Source organism: Oryzias latipes, chromosome 17 (genome assembly GCF_053564925.1).
Source record: "Oryzias latipes strain Hd-rR chromosome 17, Olatipes_Hd-rR_3.1".
Lineage (NCBI taxonomy): Eukaryota > Metazoa > Chordata > Actinopteri > Beloniformes > Adrianichthyidae > Oryzias > Oryzias latipes.
Genome location: NC_136253.1, coordinates 30756295 through 30779168, shown reverse-complemented (window position 1 = coordinate 30779168; position 22874 = coordinate 30756295). Strand labels below are relative to the sequence as shown.

Genomic DNA, 22874 nt, shown 5'->3' with positions numbered 1-22874 from the left:
ATTGACAACATAGAGCGTATTTACCCAACCACATGTTAGTGTGACTCACTGAACCACCACTGTTGATTATTGATCAAATAATCGTGATCCATAGCTGCTCACTTCAGTTCATTTAAGCCAGTCACCCAGTGAAAATGTCACTTCAGTGGTGGGTTTTGCACAAGACTGAACAAAGTTCAGTGCTGGTGTTAAACTTTCCTGACCGTCTCATCTTCTTTACTCTCGTTTAAGTGAGGCTTCATTTCATTCTGACTTTTCCATAAAATCAAAGTTTCAATCTGATTGTGAGGTTGGAGCTGAAAGTTGCATACATTTCCTAAATGTCAGGAATTTGCTTATTAAAAACAAAACATTATTTTAAGATTTCACACGGTAAAGTCAACCTTATTTCTGTCCATTTAATGCCGATAAAATATGCAAATGCTTTAGCAATAAATTGATTTTCCATTAATGTAAATTCTTCTATTTTTTTCAAGCAAAAGTAAAACAGTTTTTACTGGTTTGTGCAGTAGGACTAACAGTTTATCTATGAATATACTACTGTGCTTCAGTTTCAATTGTTGTGCAAAAGTAGCTATTTTTAACCAAACAAAACTGGTTTTACTAATAGACTTTAAACAAAATAAATGATTGCGAAATTAATTGAATTTGTGTCCGTATTGGCTGTGTTTGATTTAGACACCAACTCTGCAGTTATGAAAACGTATAGTTTTTAAGATCAAGTTTTACTCTCTCCCAAGTCACCTTCATGTTTCTTTTGTACAGAAAAATTGTACAAAAAAGGCATTTATGGATAACAGGAGAAGACATTCTCAAAACAAATAATTTTTTCTCAAAATTGGAAAGACAAGTCAAATTTGTAATGCCAAAGCATGCAATGTTTTTTTTTAAGCAAGGCAGGTTTTACTCAAAATGTATCATTTAGATCTGAAACCTGTCATCGAGCAGATACAAAACTCCTCACAATCTTTTGTTTAACACTCCTGGGGTAATGCAAACAGCAGGTAATGGAGGATATCGGATGAAAACAGACACAGCAGTAACACTATCTGAGCCAGAACCACCAGCATGTAGTTTGTGTGCAGCACTTCACTTTCCCTCATTTCTCCCCAGGAGGCCATCTATTATTCCATCCTATAACCCTTCATTTGCAGCTTTCCTCTCTGCATTTCTAGAAAGGGGGAATTTAAACGGCATACTGGTTGAGAAAGGGATATTTACTGCAGCACGGTCAACCCTACTGAGTGTGATTCAATCATTCTTTCAACAGAAGAGCTCGAGGTTCTTTTCATCCTGATTCATTTTTCTTGTCATATTAACGGGGATATCCCCCATCTTTTTTCCAGGATCTTCCCTGAGTCACTGCGCTGGCTGCTTGCCACTCAGCAGTACCACCGCTCCAAACGAATCATAGAAGACATCCTGCAGAAAAACAGAGTGGACTTAACTCTTGATAGCGGTGACATTTTCACAGGTAAAGGACAAAAAAAATGACGGAAAATTTTTACAATGATAATTGTGCTGCCTTCCCTTTAAAAAGAAGTATTCAGTTCTCCGGCTGGGTTTTCCCTAAGTCGCACAGATGAAAAAAGCCAAGTCGATTTTCTGTCTTGTTGCCATGGTAACGTGATGTGAACGTGGTGTGGGACATTACATCACAACACTCACAAGTGCCTGTTAATTTAACTGTCGCCTGGATGAGCTGCTGCCATAGTGGGCTGAGAGCAGATCGAGGATACTGACTGCAGGTGAACTGCTCAAACTCAGGAGATGTGTCAGAACCCCTGCAGACTCTGCCTATCAAGGGCGGCCGTGGTGCAGCGGTAGGGCGGTCGACCCATGATCATAAGATTGCAGGTTCGATTCCCGCCTTGCACGCCCATGTGTTGAAGTGTCCTTGGGCACTCTGGTGGGAAGTTGGCGCCAGTGTTCGGCAGCGGAGCCGCCCTCCATGATCATCCATTGATCTATTTTAAAAGTGTTCTCAGTGGTCCTTTAATTATGACTATGCTGTTTTTAGCCTAAATAAAAAACATCAAACTGAGTCATTTTCTAGGACATAGTTTCTGTAGAGCGGCGGTAGTTCATTAGAAGTTTGCCTCTGAATTGTGGGCAGGACCATATACGTGGAGCAACCCCTCCCCGTTGCTGAGAGCTCTTAGCAGGGAGCTTGTGGCCCACCCAGCATATTTTCTGACACATAAGCTCTTTTTCAACCATTTTTTCATCTGCTCCTCATTCACAATGATTTGAATACTCAGAAATATAATTTTAAGCTTAATTTTCTTTCCATAATTCCAGAAAAATAAAGTCTCCTTGCTCCGCTCCACTTGCAGACAAAAAGATTCATATACGCCTTCATTTTGCTTGTCTGAGCTGGTATAGTGCACAAAGCTCTACGGCTGGATCGCTTCAATATTGCTCGCTGTTTTTTATACGCCACTAATGTGAGCTTTGGGTTGTGAGGGGCTGTAAGGTAGCGGGTGAGAGTGTAAACTAAGGGATGATGGGATATTAGAGAAGGATTACTTCCACGCCAACAGTCCCGTCCACAACTCAGAGGAGAATTTTAATAAACTACAGCTTCTTTGCAGAAACTATGTCCTAAAATACATCACAGTTGTTTTTGTTTTGGCTAAAAACGGCATAACTATTACTAAATGACCACTGAAGGCAATTTTAAAATAAATAAAAATATAGTTGGAATGGGACCTCAAGGGAACCACAACAAAAAATGAAATAAAAAAAATTCAAGTTCATCTTTCCTTTCCTGTTTTTATATTGAAAAACCGTTCTATGTTTTTAATTCTGTATGGGATGGCCAGCTGAATCGAGAACTGAGTGGGTTTTCATAGATCCAAGGGGATTTCTCTTACTTGACAGTTTAAACCTTTGCCAGACAAAACCGGAAAAGCCTGAAGTTTTCAGTTTAGTCACATGCAAGTGTTGGGGTGTGGAATCCCGTCACGTCAAAAAAAACAAAAACAAAAAAAAGGTGAGCCATGTTTTCCCTAGCAACCTGCATTTTGAATCCAAAACATCCACTGTCTTCCTCACATACACCTCACCTCCAGGAGGGCAGGTAATGTATGTTTTTGCTTGAGGACACTTAGTTTGGTAGGTGTTGCCTTTACATTTTTACAAGGAAGCAAGTAACTAGTCATAAGAATTGAAACCTTTATGTAAACTATACATTGAATGCTTTTTAGCTGTAAGAAGTCATATTTTTTGATTTACTCTTAGAGCACAAAGACTGTTGTTGGCTTTTAATTTGGAATTTACGAACATTCACAGTTAGGTTATTTTCTCCAAGTTTTTGGACTCGAAATACATTTTAGTTTATACAAAATCACTTGTATTTAGTGACGTTAGTTAATGAATTATTTTCCACAGGTTGCCAGTTTTATTTATTTATTTTTTCTTCTTGGTAGAAATGATGTTGGTTTATCAAGACGACTCCACCAAAACCAGATTATGTACAAAACAAATTGTTCCCTGACACAATGCAAACACAGAAAATCTTATGCTGGAGTGTTTCAAATTGCAACAACATCTGATTTAGTCTCACTTCAGAATTTCCACAGACTGCAGAGAGATGAGGCGGCTGACGTGAAACAAGCAAATGCTGCGCTCCGCCTTCTGTGTGAATCTTAGGGAACATGTTGATTAGGGTCTTTACTACAAAGCAGGATTAGTGGCTTAGCCAGGTCCTTTTGAGTGTAACTCTGGATTTTCAGTAAAGAGGTGGTTCGGTTTTTAGCTTCATGTGTCGTCATGGCAGATTGTGCAGAAACACCCATCTCAGATTTGGTTCTAAAGATATCAATGCCTGTTAACAAGCAGGTTTTTTAACCAATCGGTTCTCCAGGAAAATACAAAAATAATAAGAACCTTAATGATACTGAGAAGAAACCAAATGTCCATCTATTAATAATCTCAGCTTTTTTCCTCAGAAGTAATCATATATAAAATTAAATAATTTATCATTACCTAAATAGTAGTTAAAAATGTTATGTATGGGTTTCATTTGGATAAAATGTGTGACTAAAATATGCCTGGAACAAGTTAGTTATTGTAAAATATGCACTCTAATAAACTCAAGGATGATCCAGCATCTTCAGTTTTATAGAAGTGTAGCAGTTCTTCCTTTTTCCATCTTATGAATAATAATAATTTTATTAGTTAATGCATTTTTAATGTATTTTTTGTCAGCAAAAGATTTTATTTTGAAAATTCTTGTTAATAGTTTTTTTTTATCATTCTAAGAACTTTATTCTGAACTTGCAAAGCAACAAAACTGCCTTTTGACTTCATATTCATAATTTAGCATGGTAAATATATTTATTTTAACCATCTTGAAGCTCTAATTTATTGCACTTAAGCCCAAATAATACAGGGTAGGCATGAAATATAAATCCCTTCCTAAACAGTGAAATGTCAGCCAAGAATGTAACGCTGTTATGTGGAAAATATCTCATTTACCTCTTATTTAAGCAGATTACTAGAAAGGAACAACAAAAATGTAAACTATGCTTGCTTCAGGTATCATTACTTCATAATTTATACGAGTCTTCCTGTTTGTATCTTTGTTTCCTTCAGATCTAAGTCGGTCTGAAAAGAACTCATTCAGACAAACAGTAGCTAACAACAAACATTCCTTGAAGTAAAAAGGGTAAAAAAATTGTAAAACAGTTCCTCTTTTTGTTCTTAGAGCTACAGCAGGATATTCAAAAGAAACCCAAGAAGACGTGCATCGTGAAGATGGTTGGGACCAGAAACCTGTGGAAGAACATTGTTGTTCTGTGCGTCAACTCGTAAGTGTTAGTCCTCTCTATTACCGTTAAGAAAGCTGCAGCTAAATCGGAGTGATGATTGAAAATCACCTGGAGGTAGGGAATATTGAATGTGCTTGGACATTCTCATAAAGGTGTATTTAGAGCCAGTTTTCGCCCGTCAAAATGCTGTTATTATTCTCCAGGATGATCAATACAGCATTGATCATTGGGCGTTGCTTCCATGTTGGTGCTCTTCTCTGCTTTCATCTCAGATGGGATCTCCTCTCTTGTCATCCCTCTATCTGAAATCGGCTCTGCAGCTCGGCAGATGCAGTTTAGCTTTACCCCTGTGTCCCTTCCTCCCTCAGTCAACATACATATTTCATGAGTTTTGTCTTTGGGAAACATTAGACTATCCCACAGCAGGATGTGAATGTTTGCTTGTATTTTTTTCTCTTTCGGTTTCTCTGTCTGTTTACCTATGAGCCCTTTCAGGCGTACGTGGTGATGCCATGCTACAGGAAATTATATTGTCTTTTCCTCCCCTGTCTGTACTCCGTCGTTATATATACATATATATATATTGCTGTTATTTCTCTTTCTTCTCTTTTTTTCTTGTTGTGTCTATAATCCAACGTTTCCCTCTTTGTCTGTGGAACCGCGCATCGTTTTCTTTGCTAATCATTTCTTTTGTTTACTCCTCGTCCAGGCTAACAGGCTATGGGATCCACCACTGCTTCGCTCGCAGCTTGATGGATCAGGAAGTCCAAGAACCCATGCTCCTAAACTTCTATGCAGATTATTACACTATGGCGGGCATTGCAGTGGCGTCGTGCATTGCTCTGTGCCCGGCTGTCGGCTTGATGGGCCGACGTGGAGGCCTTCTTATGTTCATGATAATCACCGCCCTGGCGTCGCTGCTGCAGCTGGGGCTGCTTAACTGTGAGTGTCACGTCAAAAGCATCTCCTTCTCCTGGTCAATGAAACACCCTCTGGTGTAGATGATGCGGTTTTACTGTGGCTGGAAGTCCTTAACATTACATAACCTCTTAAAAGTAAATTAAGTTAAGCTAGAAACATATTCAAGACTTGAAACATCTCCAGATTTCCCCTTAAGCAGGAAAAATTATGAGGGAGCAATGACAGGAAGTACATTGGTGGATTCCTAAATGCATCTGGCTACATTTATTTATTGGAAAACTATTAGCCTAAAATGAGTCAATTAATCAAATATAAAACGACGGCTATCAGGTCAATAGGTTGCATAAGAGCTATAAAGAAGAAAAACTTGCTGATCTGGCACTGCCATGACCTGGATGAAATTATGGAGATGTTTCAGCTCTTAACTCTTAAAAAGAAGTCCCGCACAAAATGTAAAAAACAAACCATTAAAGTTTGATCTACAATGTTTTCCTTTGAATTGTTAGCATTACAACACAAAATGCAGGATTCTTTATAAGATATTATTTAAATGTTTTTATTATAAAAACCAAAAAAAAAAAAAAAAAACTCCAAGAGAGCAAAAACATTTGGAAACATTTTAGTCAAAACCTTAAAACTTTTATTGTGAAAACCAATCTAAGGGCATATTGTATGTTTTTAAAGAGAACCAGCTGGATTTTACTGTTATGCTGACATTATTTCATCTGAACCAATGCCATAAAAGCTTAAGCAAGACCTCCATTCAGTTGGGAGCAGGGGGGTATTCCAGAAAGCAGGTTATGCTAGTTACCACGGTAAGTTTGAGGCTAAGGAAGCGGATAACCTCAGCTGTCGGTTCCAAAAACAGAGGTATGTTTTAGGGTATGCTTAGTTCCCATAGTAACTCATACTCTGAACATAACCTGGTCTGGAGCAGGTTTAGTTGAAGGTTAGTGTGTTTTCAGAGAGGTGAAGCAGCATGACGTGTCCATTTGAAGATGATTTAGTGGATGAAGAAGCTCAAATAATACTTTTTCCACCATGAGAGGGTGATAAGACCACGTATCCATGTTGTAGAGATAAACTTTTTACATTGATCTAACTTAATTGTTTGCTTCAGTTAAGATAAATCATTTTTTTGAGTTCAGGCAACTTAAAAATAACACGTAGTTATCAGATATTTATTTTACTTTCATTCAAATTAATTCAATTAAGTAGGTGTGGCTTTGGTGCTGCTGTTAAATCGACAGCACAAGGAATTGTGGGATACCATTCCCTTTGCCTGTCTGGACGGATTTGGGTACAAGTGTAGGTTTTTGTCTAAATATGTTTAGTTGTAGCTGTTTTACTGAGTTTTGCCGCATTATTTTGCCCTGTTATGTTTGATTCTTTCTGCACAATGAGTGAGAGGCAGGGGGAGGATGATGAGCTTATTTAGCACCCCTAGTGCATTAATATAGTACAAAAACTGAAGTCACAGTCAGGGTCATGATACATTAACTGCATGGTATATAATGTAAATCCACACTGTATCATTTATTTTAATTTTATAAAAATGAGAAAATCTGCCGCCTCTAACTTGGACATATGAGAGTTCAAGAAGTACCATAAATTAATGTGGAAAAACATTTAATTGAATTGAAGTAATATGACATTTATTTAGATAAATATGTAAATTTGAGTTGTATAAACAATTATTGAGTTGGATAGACATAAGAAATTAGATTGAATAAATGTAACTCAATTACTTGTTACCAATTAAATCAATTCATTTAAATTTTCTAAGTTGTATATATATACATCACAATTTAATTGGAAATAAAATCAGAAACTAGTGCGTTAACTCTTTCTGTCATTTTTCTTCAAACAGAAACTCTGATGCAGCCGTGTTACTTTTTTGATGGGCGTATAATCTTCATACGCTGTCATTAAAATCTCAGACTCCATCTCACTAAAGTATAGCGCTCTCTTTTGTACTCCACGCGTTTCCATGGTGACTCTGGAAATCGACGATCCATTGAGAATTGAGAATGTCTTTATGTACTTTCCGTGCACGTGCATTAACCCAGGGTTACCAAGTCGAGCGTAATCACGCTAACTCATATCCGGTCTTTTGGAACCGACATACCCAGAGTAAGCAAGTTCAGGCAGACTTCAGCCAGACTTCAGGGTTAAAGTCAGGGTAGTTTAATCTTGCTGTCTGGAATACCCCCCAGATTTCCTATTTGGATAACAGATGTTTTTTTGTTTTGTTTACATTCATCACAGGGATCAATCTGAAAAGACATGACCAAGCTTCAGGGTTTTTGTTTTTTAGTTGCAATCATGTCAAGTTGCAGATTTTCTTTGAACACCGTTTTTTCCCTGACGGAAACTTGTCCAATATTCAACGAAATCCCTTTTTTTACAATAAAAACAAAAGTTGTGTATTTTATAATTGTGTCCAAACGAGAAGTGCAGAGATGCATTTACTGCTTTCAAATGTGAAACTAGAAAGACTTTGGCTGTTTTTGCTTCCACCTTTCCCTTGTAAAACATACGTGTTTGAGGCTTTTAACTGTGTGGACTTGACTAACCTCTTACCATTACACAAGTTTAGTCAATGTTTACCAAAAAGTCCATTGAATGATCAAAACTGTACATCCCTGTTTATTCAGTTACAAGCAAGTTGGACTCAATAACTCATAAATCTGTTTTTACCCTTTCTCTGAAGCTGTTTGACCCGCAGAAGTAAACACTTTTGTGTTTAATGTTTCCTGCTGTTTGAGTGCCTGAATTGATTTTTTTTCCAAGTGTGTTTCTCACTGATGCATATTTGTCTTTATCTCTCTGCAGTGTTGGGGAAGTACAGCGCACACCTGAATATTGGTAAGTGGATCTGGATTTTCGTTAGGAAATCCAATTTTTTGCTTCCTCTTATTTTGTTATGCAGCTATTTTATTTTGTATTCTAATAGCAAATGGTTTGTCATCATTTGTGTTATTGTAGTTATTCATGTAAAGAGTGTTGTGTTTGGGTTACAGTGGCTGCATTTTCTTTCTGAGCTTTTAGAAAATGACCTGTCCATATTTTATCTCGCCATTTCAAGCCTTGCAGATAGCCATAATGAAGTCCTTAGATCTGATTATGCTCCTGTTCATTTATTTACCTCTCTAATGTTAAACAGGGTGAGGCTCTTGCTGCTCAGTGTTGCGTTCTATCAGTTTTTTTCCCTTTTTTTTTTCTCACACCGAGTCCTCGTTCAGACTCAGCTCCTCTGATCTCGATGCCTCAGCCCACATTTTTTATTTATAATGACCAATATTCAACCAATAATAGCTTTTTATTGACTTTTATTTGCACGTTTATTTCTGGGTAGGTCTTATTTTTGGTGTTGCAACTAAACTAGAAGTGCGTCTAGATGCATCTAAAAAGTGATTATGAGGATTTGTTACTCATGCAAGGCAGGATGAAGAGAGAAGAAAAAATAGGAACTAGCTGAATTTGACTATGCAAAAAGGTGAGAGCCTTTCACTGAAAAAGTTCTGCAGCAATGGATCCACAATCACTTGATGCAACACAAAACATGTATTTTTATTTAGATGATGAATGCTTTTATCTAAACATATGTTTTTACTAAACATGAAAGGCAATAAAGAGCAGAAAGCATTATGTTCTCCAGAAAACTTGCAGGTTTGACAAAAGAAAGGCCACAAAGGCTTAAATAGAATAGAATACTTTATTGTCACTACACAGGGAGCATTAGGAAATTAGTTTCAAAAAGTTATTCAACAGTAAGCGATGAAGTGAAAGACTCAGACTTTCATCAAGCAGAAGTGCCCAGATGTTGGTCGATGTTGAGTAAATCTGCTGGTGATCACACGGAAAATAGTAAAACTGGGTCAAAGCTTCTCAAAACCTGACAAGTTTTGCGCTGACCCCCCCATAAAGAATAAAAATGATTGTGAAAGCTGTGTGGTTCAGTGGAATTTAAAAGGATTCAATGTTTTGGGTTAATCAGTCAAAACTGTATAAACCACAGCAGCAAAGTTTAACAGTGAAATTGGGATCAGCTATCGTCATGCGGGTCCTGACTAAAACATGCAACAAAGAGGCTGATTAACATTGTAAGTGCATAAAGTTTGGGTTCTGGAAGGGTCAGGCCAAGTTTCAAAAGAGTTGCTTTGTTAAAACAAAAGGGACTAATGCCAGACTTGCAAGTTTTGGGGTTTAAATTAAGTAAAAGCTGATCCAAAGCTAATTTATTTAATATTTCTATGAGTGGGATTTTTATTAGTCTGTTATTTCTGTTATGATTTCGACACAAACCTGATATCCAGTTAAGTAACTGAAAACTTACGATAGAGTTTTTATTTTTTTATTTTAATCATTTTTTTCATTGAATAACTTAAATTAAATCTCCAGTTTCAGAGCAAATAGTTTTAGATAAACTAGTGATGCCATGTTTTGATGTTATGAGTAGAATTGTTTTTCATAGTATAAAAAATAAGTTTATGAAAGAACTACATTTTTATAATATATTTTTCCCACAAACTAATTGATTCTGGTGTAATCTGTTTCTGTCTGTCCCTTCTCCAGCTGAAAGCTCGGATACCCTGAATAAAAACTTCTCCATCGCCTTTTCCATCATCGGTATGTTCTCCTCCCACGCAGTCAGCAACCTGAGCATTTTCTTCTGTGCTGAGATCACGCCCACTGTGATCAGGTAAGCAAGACTTGGACTGTACCATCAGCATTTGGGGGTTTTCATATAACATTATCTTAAATATATCAGATGTTAAAATAAAAATCAGTGTGATAGGCTGCTTATTTGGAGCATTTATTTTGATATATTATTAAGACTGGATTATTGTTTGTTGCCAGGCGGTTTAGTGGTCAGATGGATTAGCAGCTCTTCCCACCATTAGCATCCAAGTTATCCCACAAGAAATTACTTGTGCTGTACCCCTTTAAGATTACAAGACACTTTTCTAGATGTCCCTTGCCTAGAGTTTGAAAAAAAATGTTACTCTGATAAAACTTTTGCAAGGGCGACATCTGGTGGTGGATTTGTGCAAAAACAAGAACGGATTGGCAACCATTTAGTGAAAGTCATTGCAGCCTTACAGCGCTCTCTGCTGCTGTCTGATAAAATGTCACACGAGAGGTTTACATTTGAGAAATGCTAACGAAAACTGTGAGCCCTAGAATAGTCATGAGGCTGTTCTCTGTCTTCCTGCAGGGGGGGTGGTGTGGGTCTGGTCCTGGCCAGCGCTGGCTTCGGCATGCTCACTGCACCCATCATGGAGCTGCACAATCAGAAGGGCTATTTTCTTCACCACATCATTTTTGCCTGCTGCACTCTCATTTGCATCATCTGCATTCTGCTGCTGCCCGAGCCCCGCTCTAAGTCCCTCCCCGAGACCCTGCCAGATGGAGAGAGCTACACTCGGGAACCCCTTCTGCAGTCGCTGAGACACAGAGAAAACAGCCATCTGCTGCCCCAGTCGCAAAGTGGCAAGGACTACAGCCGAGTGAGTGACACCCCACTCCATGAGGTGGGCACAGCTGTAGTGTCAACCATGGAGTCCACGGCATCGTCTGCTATTGAACTGACTGCTCAGATGCACGGCAACATGACCGCCACCGTGGTCACAGAGGTCCAACATAGCAATTCTGAGCCGAAGGACCCTAATGGTCACTCTGTATCATCTTCATCGCCAACCTCTGCAGCAGGGTTGGGTAAGGATAGTGTCATCTGTGCCAGCCAAGAGCACCTGCTGTCTTCCAGTCCTTTACACAAAGCCCCGTGTGCCACTGACCCACTTTTGTCTGATGAAGAACCTTTTGCAATAGTTTTGAATTCTGTTGAGTCAAAGGCAGAATACATCCCTCTGAAATTGGATAGCATCACCCTGTCCCCCACACCTATAGATGACTCAGGTCCTGCAGCTTCAACAGATCCTTCCCCTCATGACGCCCCGCAGACTGTGTCCAACTCTTCACCGGTTTGCACCACACCCATCCATGATGTCCCTCCGAGCTCCACGGAAGAGCCCCCAAATCCTTTGGAAAGTGACTTGGATGCAACCATCCCCAAGTCTGACCTCTTTGTTTCTGAGAAAAGTCAAGCGCCTTTAGAGGACACCCCTCTCCCTGCCTCAGCCCCTCCATCTCCTTCTCCCTCCCCAGTTCCAGTAACAGACATTGACATTCCTCCCTCGCCCTCTGTAGCTCCACACAATGACATTCCCCTTCAGTCACAAACAGTAGATGAATCTCAGCTAGATTGTTCTTCTCCCTGTCCTCCAGATACATCTCCTCAAGATCCTCAAAGTTTGCTCCCTTTTTCTGAAACTTCTACACATGTTGACTTGGGTCACAAACCCTCAGTGGACTCTGTCCCTCCCTCAAAAATACAACCTATTAACGCTCCCGTATCATGTCCTTCCATCCTTCCTGTCACAGACATAGTTCACAGCTCATCTCCAGATTCCACCTCACTGACTGTCACAGACTCTCAGCCTGATTCAGTATCACATTCTGTCACAGATCCAGACTCTTCAGGACCGGCTCCTGCCTCTCTAATAGAGTGTACAGTGTCCTCCCCCATAGATTCTGGTGTCCCCTTGGCCAGAGATGGGGAGAGTGCCACAACAGAAAACGACTCCATCGACGGTACGATATCTTTGTGAGCCAGTGCTGCAGCACAGAAATTAAGCTTTAAGTGTTTTACAAAGGGGAGCATCCCATAGTGATACCACAGCGGGCGGTGGGAGCCGGTGAATGTTACCACTCCAGTCGACAAGGGTCGACTCGCAGATTTGCAACTCCCTCACCCCGACCCCTCTATGTGCATTTAGCCAATAACTGAGACTGCAGGAGTGAAGGTGTGCCGCACGCTGGTTTGTGACCGGAAGCCTCCACTCGTCAGGAATGTCACTGGAAATCACCAGCGCAGAAAATACTTGGATGTAAACAAACGTGGGAAATCTTTGTCATTTTGAAGATGGTGCCCGCCATTACAGGGTGAAGCTCTGTCATCATCTCTGGTAAAGAAATGCAAAGATGTTAGAAACAAAAAAGAGGTACTTTTGCTTGGATTTCTCTTACACATTTGTATGAAGATCTCGCCTTACTTGTATAAAGAAAGAAAACCTGAATGAAGTATTTTTCTGCTAATTCAAATCATCCAAATTGGAGTATCCCCCTTTTTCTCAGTTTTACCAAACTCTTTTGACTGAAACCAAAATTTAGAAGTAGTGCCAAAAAGTCTATGGCTGTACTGTGTTTGCCTGTTTGAGGAAACACCAGTACACTGTAAATCCCTATTCAGAAGATGGATAAATATAAAATAAATGCAAGCTTTATGAGTGTTTGGCCATTTAGAGGAAATGAAAAAAAAATCAGCTTTTTTTTTCAACATGTGGCTTATTGTAAGAACTTCCATATTGGGGAAAATAGAGCAATATTGTCTATTAAGGTACTCCAAATCAGTGGAATGCAACATCTTTGTTTGTACGTGTGATTGTGTAAGTAAATGAATAATTGAGCTGGAGTTTCAAAGTATTATTTTGAAGGCATTTAAAAAATCTCTCCTTAATGTACAGAACTATACATCCTTCTTACAGTATTTGTGGCACTCTAATGTGCTGGCACTTTTTGTGCAGTTAGGGGGGGGGGGAGCATGAAATTAATTGTGAAGTTGTTAAAAAAAAAGCTATTAAATTGCAAAAAGTCTTTTATCTTATTTTTACTTTTTGAAAGAAAACCTGTAGACTCCAATAAGTTTGATGTGATTGCCAACTGTTGCTGCACCAACAATCTTCTGTTTTCCATTAGTCGATGTGTTCATAGATTCATTCACACACAGCTGCGATTACATTGAAAAAGAAAATTGCAATACACTTGACAAAAAGACATTTCAATGGAGAAAGCACTTTTTTTTTTCTTTAAAAGTCCACATCCACCTGTGGATGGCTGCATACTTGACTTGAACAAGTCGGAAACTTGACAGTTCTTCTACTTTTTTATGTTTTAAAGTTGTAATATTTGTCTTTAAAAGGACGTTTACACTGAAACTAATAATAATAATGTTTATGACTGGCTCTCTGATGAATTTGTAAACTCTTCCCTCAGCTGGGATCGGCTCCATCATGACTATGAAGATGAAAAAGGGGGGCTTGTAAAAGACCAAATTATTGCATAATAATAGCAATGCAGTACTGTAAAACTATGAAGCCAATGAAATGGTGTCCTTTCATTTCAAATGTGATATTACTCAGATTATAAATCCAGGGAGTTCTTTTAGTTTATTTAGTGGTTCTCCTCTGAAAACCTTCTTTACCATGGTTCAATTCTGTGTGCACTGATTGACTCATCAAGTGGGTGGTTTCCTCAAACTCAGCATATAGGGAGCAATAAAAGCTCTGTTGATGAATGAATTCAGGTTATTTTAAATTAAGAATAACACATCTCCATTATTTTTAATAACTTTGTCGTCTCATGTCAAGCAATACAGTATGTACATCATCCTGCTGCACCTCAGAGCACAATGAACTGCAAACGTACGATGTTTAGACTTTGCTCCTTTACAGTAGAAACAAAGAAAAAAGGGAAGATGGATGGGAGTTTTGGATGCTGCTAGTTCATCTTTTTTTTTTTTTTCATCCAAATGTGAAAGGCATGTGACACATTGCCTGCAGTGGCCGCACATCAACTCTTCTGTGAATGTCGTGCTCCATTTTATAGAATCACAGGTGCAAATCCAGTGACACAGCACAACACAATCAGTGTCACGTCTGAGTTCTGTTACTTCCATTTCTGACCTGCAGCTCTTTTCACTGAGCGAAGATCGCTTTAGCTTAGCACGGAGTTCAGTGAAAGCACAGTTAGCACCAGCCATGGGCTTGATTGTTACTCTGTCATAGTTGGTAAAGCAAAAAAAAAAAAAAGGAGAAGGTTGGGTTTTGTTGTTGTAAATAGTTATCGTGGATTCATCCACTTTTCTTAAGATGAAGGCTCAGAAATAATAGCACGGGATGGTAAGACCAGATGTGATGAAGTCTTACCCCTGCTGATTGACCTAACATCTCCTGAACTGGAGAATTGAATGAATGTAAAATCATGGATTGTACAATTCTAAGTTTCACTTCTTTAGTTTCAGTTTGTTGTTGTTTTAACTGACATGACGCACTTGTACATAAGCCATACCTGTTGTTAAAATAAACCACTATTTATTGATTAAATTGTGCCTCGGAATTTCTGCTTTATGCCATTTTAGTTTGATCAAACGGATGAAAATAAATAATTCAATTTTATTTTATTTATATACAACATATTGTTGCTACAAGTTTAAACTATCAACAAAGGAAAACGGCCCCCAGCCATCCTGTCAGAGATGCTTCCTTCACAAAAGAACCATCATGTTTTTATGAGTAACTGCTGCCGGTAATGAGGTCGTCCCCTTTCCCTCTGACCAGCATGCTAGCCCTTCATGTGTAGTTTCCTGTTTTACTAAATATGGATCATTGCAAACTGAGCAGAAATACCTTCAACTCTAGAAAGATTTCTCTACTTTTGCTTATTAAAATGTCAAGAATGTAGTTGGTTAACACTTAAGTGCTCCACCTTAATGCAAATATGAATCATTTGATCATCTTTCCTAACTGTATCCAGGTGAAAAAATGAACTTTGAGTTTGTAGAAAACAGTTTTTACAGAAGTTATAACAGATTTCTGTTATTTTTTAATCTTTTAGACCATAAAAAAACTGATAAGTTACTTTAGGAAAGTATTATTTTTTTCAAAAGGGGTTAACCCTTCATCTGTTTAAGATTGGTAAATACAGTGGTTAGGTTATTGCCGTATTCTAGCAAAAACGTATATTTGTCTTGATGAAAAATCTTTTTTAAACCAGTTTAAAGAACGGAAAATGCAGGTTTGCACCTTCAGTCAAATTAAAAACGCAGCTGGATATGATCATTGTGATTATTTGTACTTATAATAATTTTTTTTCCTGGAAAAGAACAACACAAAGTGCTAAAAACCTCAAATAAAAGAGAAAAAACCTAATATGATCTTGATGCTGATGAATAAGCAAAGGTCTTTACTTCATTGAAAGACTGGGCTCTTGTGTTACATAAGTGTTTTATTAAATAAATAAGGTGTGGCACACATCCATCCCCATTTTTATCCCCCCTTTTGTTCATTTGCAGCTGGGATTGGCTTCAGTTCTCATGCAATCACAGACGGTTTGAATGGGGCATCGAAAAACGGCATTTCTAAAAACGCACCGATCCTAATTTAAATTATATTTCCTGCTCATTAAATACAAAATAAAAAAAATCAAATCAGTCTTTATTTATGTTGCATTTTTTATAAAGTACCACAAAGTGCAAGACTAGTAAACCCCTGCAGACTGGACAAAAGACATGCATACAACTATTTTCCTTTATTTTGAAGAAAAACTATGGAAAAAAGTTAAAACGCAAAACACAGATGGGTGAATCATAACTGGGTTGAATTTTGTGGCCTCCCTTTCTAAATGGATGAAACCTCTAATGGAACCAGTTTATAAGTTACTTCCTGGCCAGATATTCTTTTTTAATTCATTTAAATTCAATTTTATCTATATAGCCCAAGATCGCAACAACAGTCGCCTCAATGGGCTTCATGCCGTTAATTGTATAATAAACATGAAATCACAAAGGACATAAAGTCATAGAATTCATTAGGTAAAGGCAATGCAATGGGTAAGGCGGATTTTTCTTTTTTGAAGGCATTTTTTTAACAAGACAAGACTTATAACTAAAAAAAAACTAATCCGGCATCAGAAATGACAATCAGCTTCAAGTTAAATGATAAAAGGCTAAGATAGAGTATAAGTTTATCCAAAGCTTTTCTGTTTTTACTATTAAAGCATTTTCTACTATTTTTAACCAAATTTCACGATTTATCTGTATTTAGACAGACAGACAGACAGACATTTGCCTTTACCAGCTGTCTGTCAGAGAAGTGTTAGGCCGCAGTCAGAATAAGAAATGCTGTGGTGACTGTTGACTCAGAAGAGATGCTTCAGGAAAACTGGGAGATTTTCAAATCAATGACCCTGATTGAGTCACAATGAAGGCTTATTTAACCTTTTTTTTTTACACTGATTGTTGTCTTTTTAGGGTGTTTTAAGCATCTTACTATATAACTGTATATTCCAGGACCAGCAGAGCATCAGAAAAGTGCAGAAATTGTCTCTGCGTGCTCAGGACAGGCTGATGTCAGGGGGTGATGCGGCACCATCCTCCGCTCCACTGCATCAAAGCGCGGCGCTCCGATTGGCTGACAGAGATGTTGCGCTGCGACGAACGTCATCCGACTGGCTGCATTTTTACGCATCACACCGACTGAACGCTCAGCCCATAGAAATGAGGTTAGTGCTGATTTTGGGGAAACGCACCGACTAAAGAGCGGACAGCAGTGAAGACGACGACAGAACAGCTCTGCGCTCGAATCCACAGCTCGCCATGAGGGAAATCGTTCACATCCAGGCCGGACAATGCGGGAATCAGATCGGGGCCAAGGTACAGACAGACACATTCACCAAAATCTGCACACTTTAGATCAGCTGGAAGATTATGTACACAATTGCATCACTGTTTGCATTAAACGGGATTTTCCCCTTCCTATTATACCATGTTTTTTTTTTTTTTTAAGGAAATGACTTGGCATTTAAAGAAATAAATTAAAACCAAAATAATGATAACTAATAAAAAGATGTTGCAGCATATCCGTTTTCATAGTGGTAAGAGTCCAAGGTGGGGTTCATAGTCATGGCTCTGGAAGCAGCAGTGACATGATGCTCACACTGCATCATGTCACTTTGCCACCAAGCAAAATAGGCAGATTAAAGACATTAAAAATATATTTTAACATTTTAAAAATTCTAAATCAAGGCTTAATATGGATTTTTCTTGTTTGAAATCAGTTCTGGGAGGTGATAAGTGATGAGCACGGCATTGATCCTACCGGCAGTTACCAGGGCGACAGCGACCTGCAGCTGGAGAGGATAAACGTCTACTACAATGAGGCATCAGGTAAAAAAATAAAAAAATAAACAGAAATCATGCATAAAGCTCAGTCATTATCCCCACCTGACCTTCTGTTTCCCACATATATGTCACCAATTTCACAGTGGGAGAAAGGAGGTCGCATTACGACTGCAGAAAATAAAAATGAGGACAGTGAATCAGCAGAAACATCTCCCTCCCCTCATCCCTTCTCTGTCCCCATTGGGGTGCGGTTATCTGCAGTCTCACATCTACTAGAGAGCCCCTTTGTCATCTCATAATCTAATATTGATGCTTTAGGATTGTTAAGGTCATCTGTTCGTAGCATCTGCTCTGTAATGTCTCACCATTTTGAGAATGAAAGCTTAACTGTTGCGATTCAGCATTTAGGCAAAAATTTATGAAGCGTTGCTTTAGGGGTTCGGTACTTGTCAGGAGCTGTGCTTTTATTGGCATAAATGAAGGTCTGCTTGATTGTCTGCCCCTATCACAGTTCCCTGCAGAAAGCATCATTTTGTATCCCTGCTGCATGCTGTAATCAGCATCCCATGTGGGTCACTGTGGCATATGGACCAAGCAAGCAAATGATTTACTTCACAAATAAATACAATTGTGCATTATTTTTACAAAGTTATTTTGTTCAAAGTTAAAGTTAAGTTTAATAGAAAGACAAAAATACAGCAGAGAGTATTCTCCTTTCAAAAGATTCTGCAGAGCTAAGCACTTTGACAGCCCCCTCTGGTCTACAGTAAGCAATGCAGCAATAGCAGTTTGCTCAGCAGAAGAGTCATAGGCACAGAAAGGTGAAACAAAGGAAATGTGCACTCTTGTATTGGAACTGCTCTCTCTTAAAAAAGGGAAATTGTAGAAGGGTCCTCTGGTTAATTTCCAAGCCATTTTCATGGACACTACTAAAAAAGATACACCTCCCGGTCATTATTGATCACTCTGCGATTTTCTTGTTCAAAGGGAGCAAATATGTGCCTCGTGCCATCCTGGTAGACCTGGAGCCAGGAACCATGGATTCAGTTCGCTCTGGCCCCTTCGGACAGCTATTCAGGCCTGACAACTTTGTATTTGGTAAGTTCCCAGTAAGACATCACCTCACTGCAAACCTGATTCTTAACAAAGTGAAAAGACCCTTGTTTCAATAAAAAAAAGCAAAATAATCCTAGTTTGAGACAGAAAGTCTTGGGGATTGGATTTTCTTTTCTTGGAATTCTTGGTAAGACTTTTTTATTTTATTTTTTGCTTACAGGAAATCTGCCTAGGTGATGATAATTTGTTGCTTATTTCTAAGGGGCCTGTTTTTCCAGTGCACAACCCAGAATCACAAAAGGGCTTTGATGTCATTTCCTGAAAATCTGTGTTCAATTTCACCTGACAGCACTGCACAGATCTGTGTGCTACTGGCACAAAGCATCTGCAGCGTCTCAGTGATGTGCCAACACAAAGTGATGGATAGACCACAAGCAGATGTGTCAGGGGGAACCAAGCTCAACTAATGACTTAGCAAAAAAAAAAAAGAGAGACACTAAGGCTGTGCTCATTACAAATGAATATTCAGAAGCCAGAATGCATTTTTTTACTTGCAGGGAAATATTGAAAACCTTTAAGATCACTTTATCTTTTTCTTCAAGTTTCTGCATACATCTGGGAAGTCAGTCTTATGCATACTGGTGCTTCAGGCTGAGTGCCAGCGTTGTCATGGTAACATGCTTACCATGCTAAGGTCAGCATGTTAATGTTTAACAGCAGAGACTTGTATGCTGCATTTCAGGGCTGCGCGGTAACTGTCAGATGATTCATTCTCCAGGAGGGTGCGGACTGCTATCATTCATGACTGTCGCTTCTCCACTAAGTCATTAAAAACTAGTTCTCAAACTCAAGCTCAGCTGGTTTGGTTGTACTGTTACCAGATGTTTGCCAATATATATTGCTGTAAAGTGACGTGCACAAGCTTTGCCCGCCATTTTTATCAACCTGTAGATAATTAAAACAAAATGAGATCATCTACAGAAACAGGAAATTCCTTGAGAGGTTTAAGCGGCTTGGATTTTTGTGCAGGATTTTCTTTTTTTCTTTCTCAAGGGAGTGTCCTTTAGCCTTTGCTAATCCTGTGTGGTTACCGTTAAGCAACACTCCCTTTTTTTAGTATCACTGCAGACTTTTTAGTGGAACTTTTTATTCATTCCCTGAGATACAGGCTTCTCAGAACATTGTAGCATGCAAGTGGCCTAGTGATTCTTTTACAGGTACCATGACGCCTTCAGAAAAGGAGGTGCTCTAATTTATTTCAACAAGAAATCATCCAAATGAAGAAGCATATATTCATATGTACTTGTTTTACCAGTAAGGGGTAGAAGGCCAACCCATTTTTTGTACACACCAGCAGTTTCGAATGTGAACTGGACACCCGACCGCGCAACTATTGAGATAACGATTTTAGAGTTGGAAGACTTCTTAAGCGATGAGATTAGCATCACCTGATCTTGACTGCAAACACACCAAAACCCTAAACAAGGGGAAAAAAATGGAAATCAAAGATTTAGGAAGTAGGCTGCATGGGGGTGTTAGCGCTTTTGACTCACTGCCCTGGTTGGAATTTGCGGCTGGGGACTTTTCTGTGTGGAGTATTGCTTATTGTCCCGTACATGCGTCAGCTTTCTACAAGCACTCTAGCTTCCTCCAACGTTCCAAAAAAAATGCAATTAAGACCAATTAGTAAATTTTCTTTAGGTGTGGATGTGACTGGGTGTAGTTGTGCATCTGGTGACCCATCCAGGGTGTATTCTGCCTTCGCCCAACAGTAGCTGGGATGGGCTCCGGCAACCGTGAAAATGGATGGATTTATGAAGTCGATATCAAATAGATACAAAACCCTAAAGATGTATTGTTTTGTCAATCTCACGTCATGCAGGTCAAAGTGGAGCAGGAAACAACTGGGCCAAGGGGCACTACACGGAGGGAGCTGAGCTGGTGGATGCCGTCCTGGATGTGGTGAGGAAGGAGTCGGAGAACTGTGACTGTCTCCAGGGCTTTCAGCTCACTCACTCCCTGGGTGGAGGCACAGGTTCAGGGATGGGCACGTTGCTCATCAGCAAGATCCGAGAGGAGTACCCTGATCGCATCATGAACACCTTTAGCGTCATGCCTTCCCCGAAAGTCTCTGACACTGTGGTGGAACCTTACAACGCCACACTGTCTGTGCACCAGCTGGTGGAAAACACTGATGAGACCTTCTGCATTGACAATGAGGCTCTGTACGATATCTGCTTCCGCACATTGAAGCTGACCACACCAACCTATGGAGACCTCAACCACCTGGTGTCAGCCACCATGAGCGGGGTCACCACGTGTCTCCGCTTCCCTGGCCAACTCAATGCCGACCTCCGGAAGCTGGCTGTCAACATGGTGCCCTTCCCTCGTTTGCATTTCTTCATGCCGGGCTTTGCTCCCCTCACAAGCAGGGGCAGCCAGCAGTACCGCGCCCTCTCTGTTCCCGAGCTCACACAGCAGATGTTTGATGCCAAAAACATGATGGCAGCATGCGACCCCCGTCACGGCCGCTACCTCACAGTGGCAGCTATCTTTCGCGGCCGCATGTCCATGAGGGAGGTGGATGAGCAGATGCTGAATGTGCAGAACAAGAACAGCAGCTATTTTGTGGAGTGGATCCCCAACAACGTCAAGACCGCCGTTTGCGACATCCCTCCTCGAGGCCTCAAGATGTCTGCCACCTTCATCGGCAACAGCACCGCCATCCAGGAGCTGTTCAGGAGGATCTCTGAGCAGTTCACCGCCATGTTTCGTCGCAAGGCCTTCCTGCACTGGTACACTGGAGAGGGAATGGATGAGATGGAGTTCACCGAGGCGGAAAGCAACATGAACGACCTGGTGTCCGAGTACCAGCAGTACCAAGATGCCACTGCGGACGAAATTGGCGAATACGAAGAAGACGAAATAGAAGATGAAGACGAAGTCCACCACGATCCTCGCCACTGATCTAAAACTGCTTTCATGACTTTGAAGTAGTTCCAGATTACATGTGAGGAATGCCAGAAATCCAGGTGTTTGCCAAACATTGCATTGTGAAGATAGTTCTGAGATATTCTTTAGCAGAAACAGTGCTTCATGTAGAAATAGCTTCAACTGACAAGTCTTGCAACCGCAATTACAGCAGAAAAATATTCAATTTTCTTTTTCTTAGTCATGATTTGCCAGCTTCAGAAAAAAGTACAATCTTGTCCTTGACACAGTTTTGTAACACCGTGCACCGATGGTCTGTAGTCCAAAATAAATAAACTGAACAGCGCAAAGTTTTGTTTGCTTTTTGTCATTCTTTATTTGTGTCAATCTAAACTTTTGGTTCCACAGTTTTCCTTACATAAACACATCAGGGTGATCTGTTCATCCGCCTGACTTTGTTTATTTTTTCTTTTACTATTATCCTGCCTTCATGGTTGGCTGCCTCTTTTTTTTTTAACCCTTATGCTATCTTAGATGACCCCACCCTTGCATTGACGTGTTCTCCCTACCATGACAAAGGTGGATAAAGGTGGAAAGATTTCATGAAATCCATGGACGCCAGTAAGGTTCAAAAATTTAAGAAAAAAGGTTCAGCGCACTGTCTAGTGGGTCAAGATGACCCAACTCCCAATGTTAAAGTGCCTAGGATTGCACAAGGGTTACAGGGATGCATATTTGGCAGATGTTAAAGTTGTAAATGTCTTAGAAAAAGATCAGCAAGATGCATCACAAAACTCTTGCAGATTGAATGTAAACTTGTTTACTTCATATTCTGTAAAGCCTCGTTTTAAACCCTGAGCAGGAAGTTCTTCATTCCTGCGGAAACCTAACCACACATTAGTCTAAACTTTGGTAACGACACAATCTTTTGTTCTTAATTAATTATTTTTTTACGGGGATTTGACTTTTTCCTTGAGTTTAATCTTCTTTTTCATTTTTTTTTTAAATAGAACAATTATTAACAAAAAGGCCTTGGTAAATGAGACAGACCAAATTACAGTCTTCCACATTCCTGTGGTTAATTTGAACAAGCAAGTGAAAACAGTATCAGAGTCTCTTTTTGTTTGTGCAGCTTAGGTCAAAACCAGATTCACAGGTGGGTATTGTTC

General features: G+C 39.5%; 2 protein-coding genes across 2 annotated transcripts in view; both read left to right on the top strand.

The window, feature by feature from the left end:
* Nucleotides 1-14923, top strand: part of LOC101165507 (solute carrier family 22 member 23) — a 34937-nt gene extending 20014 nt beyond the window's left edge. The window contains exons 5-10 of the mRNA XM_011486896.4: nucleotides 1347-1474; nucleotides 4712-4814; nucleotides 5485-5717; nucleotides 8532-8564; nucleotides 10275-10401; nucleotides 10918-14923. Of these exons, the coding sequence (XP_011485198.1) occupies nucleotides 1347-1474; nucleotides 4712-4814; nucleotides 5485-5717; nucleotides 8532-8564; nucleotides 10275-10401; nucleotides 10918-12370 (2077 nt within the window). The 3' untranslated portion in view covers nucleotides 12371-14923. The remainder of the gene's footprint in view (nucleotides 1-1346; nucleotides 1475-4711; nucleotides 4815-5484; nucleotides 5718-8531; nucleotides 8565-10274; nucleotides 10402-10917) is intronic.
* Nucleotides 14924-17013: 2090 nt separating this feature from the next.
* On the top strand, nucleotides 17014-22055 carry LOC101162245 (tubulin beta-2B chain). The gene is made up of 4 exons (XM_004079270.5): nucleotides 17014-17250; nucleotides 17655-17763; nucleotides 18706-18816; nucleotides 20657-22055. Exons 1-4 carry the CDS (start codon nucleotides 17194-17196, stop codon nucleotides 21739-21741), a joined length of 1362 nt encoding a protein of 453 aa, XP_004079318.1. The 5' UTR covers nucleotides 17014-17193; the 3' UTR covers nucleotides 21742-22055.
* The last annotated feature ends 819 nt before the right edge of the window (nucleotides 22056-22874 follow it).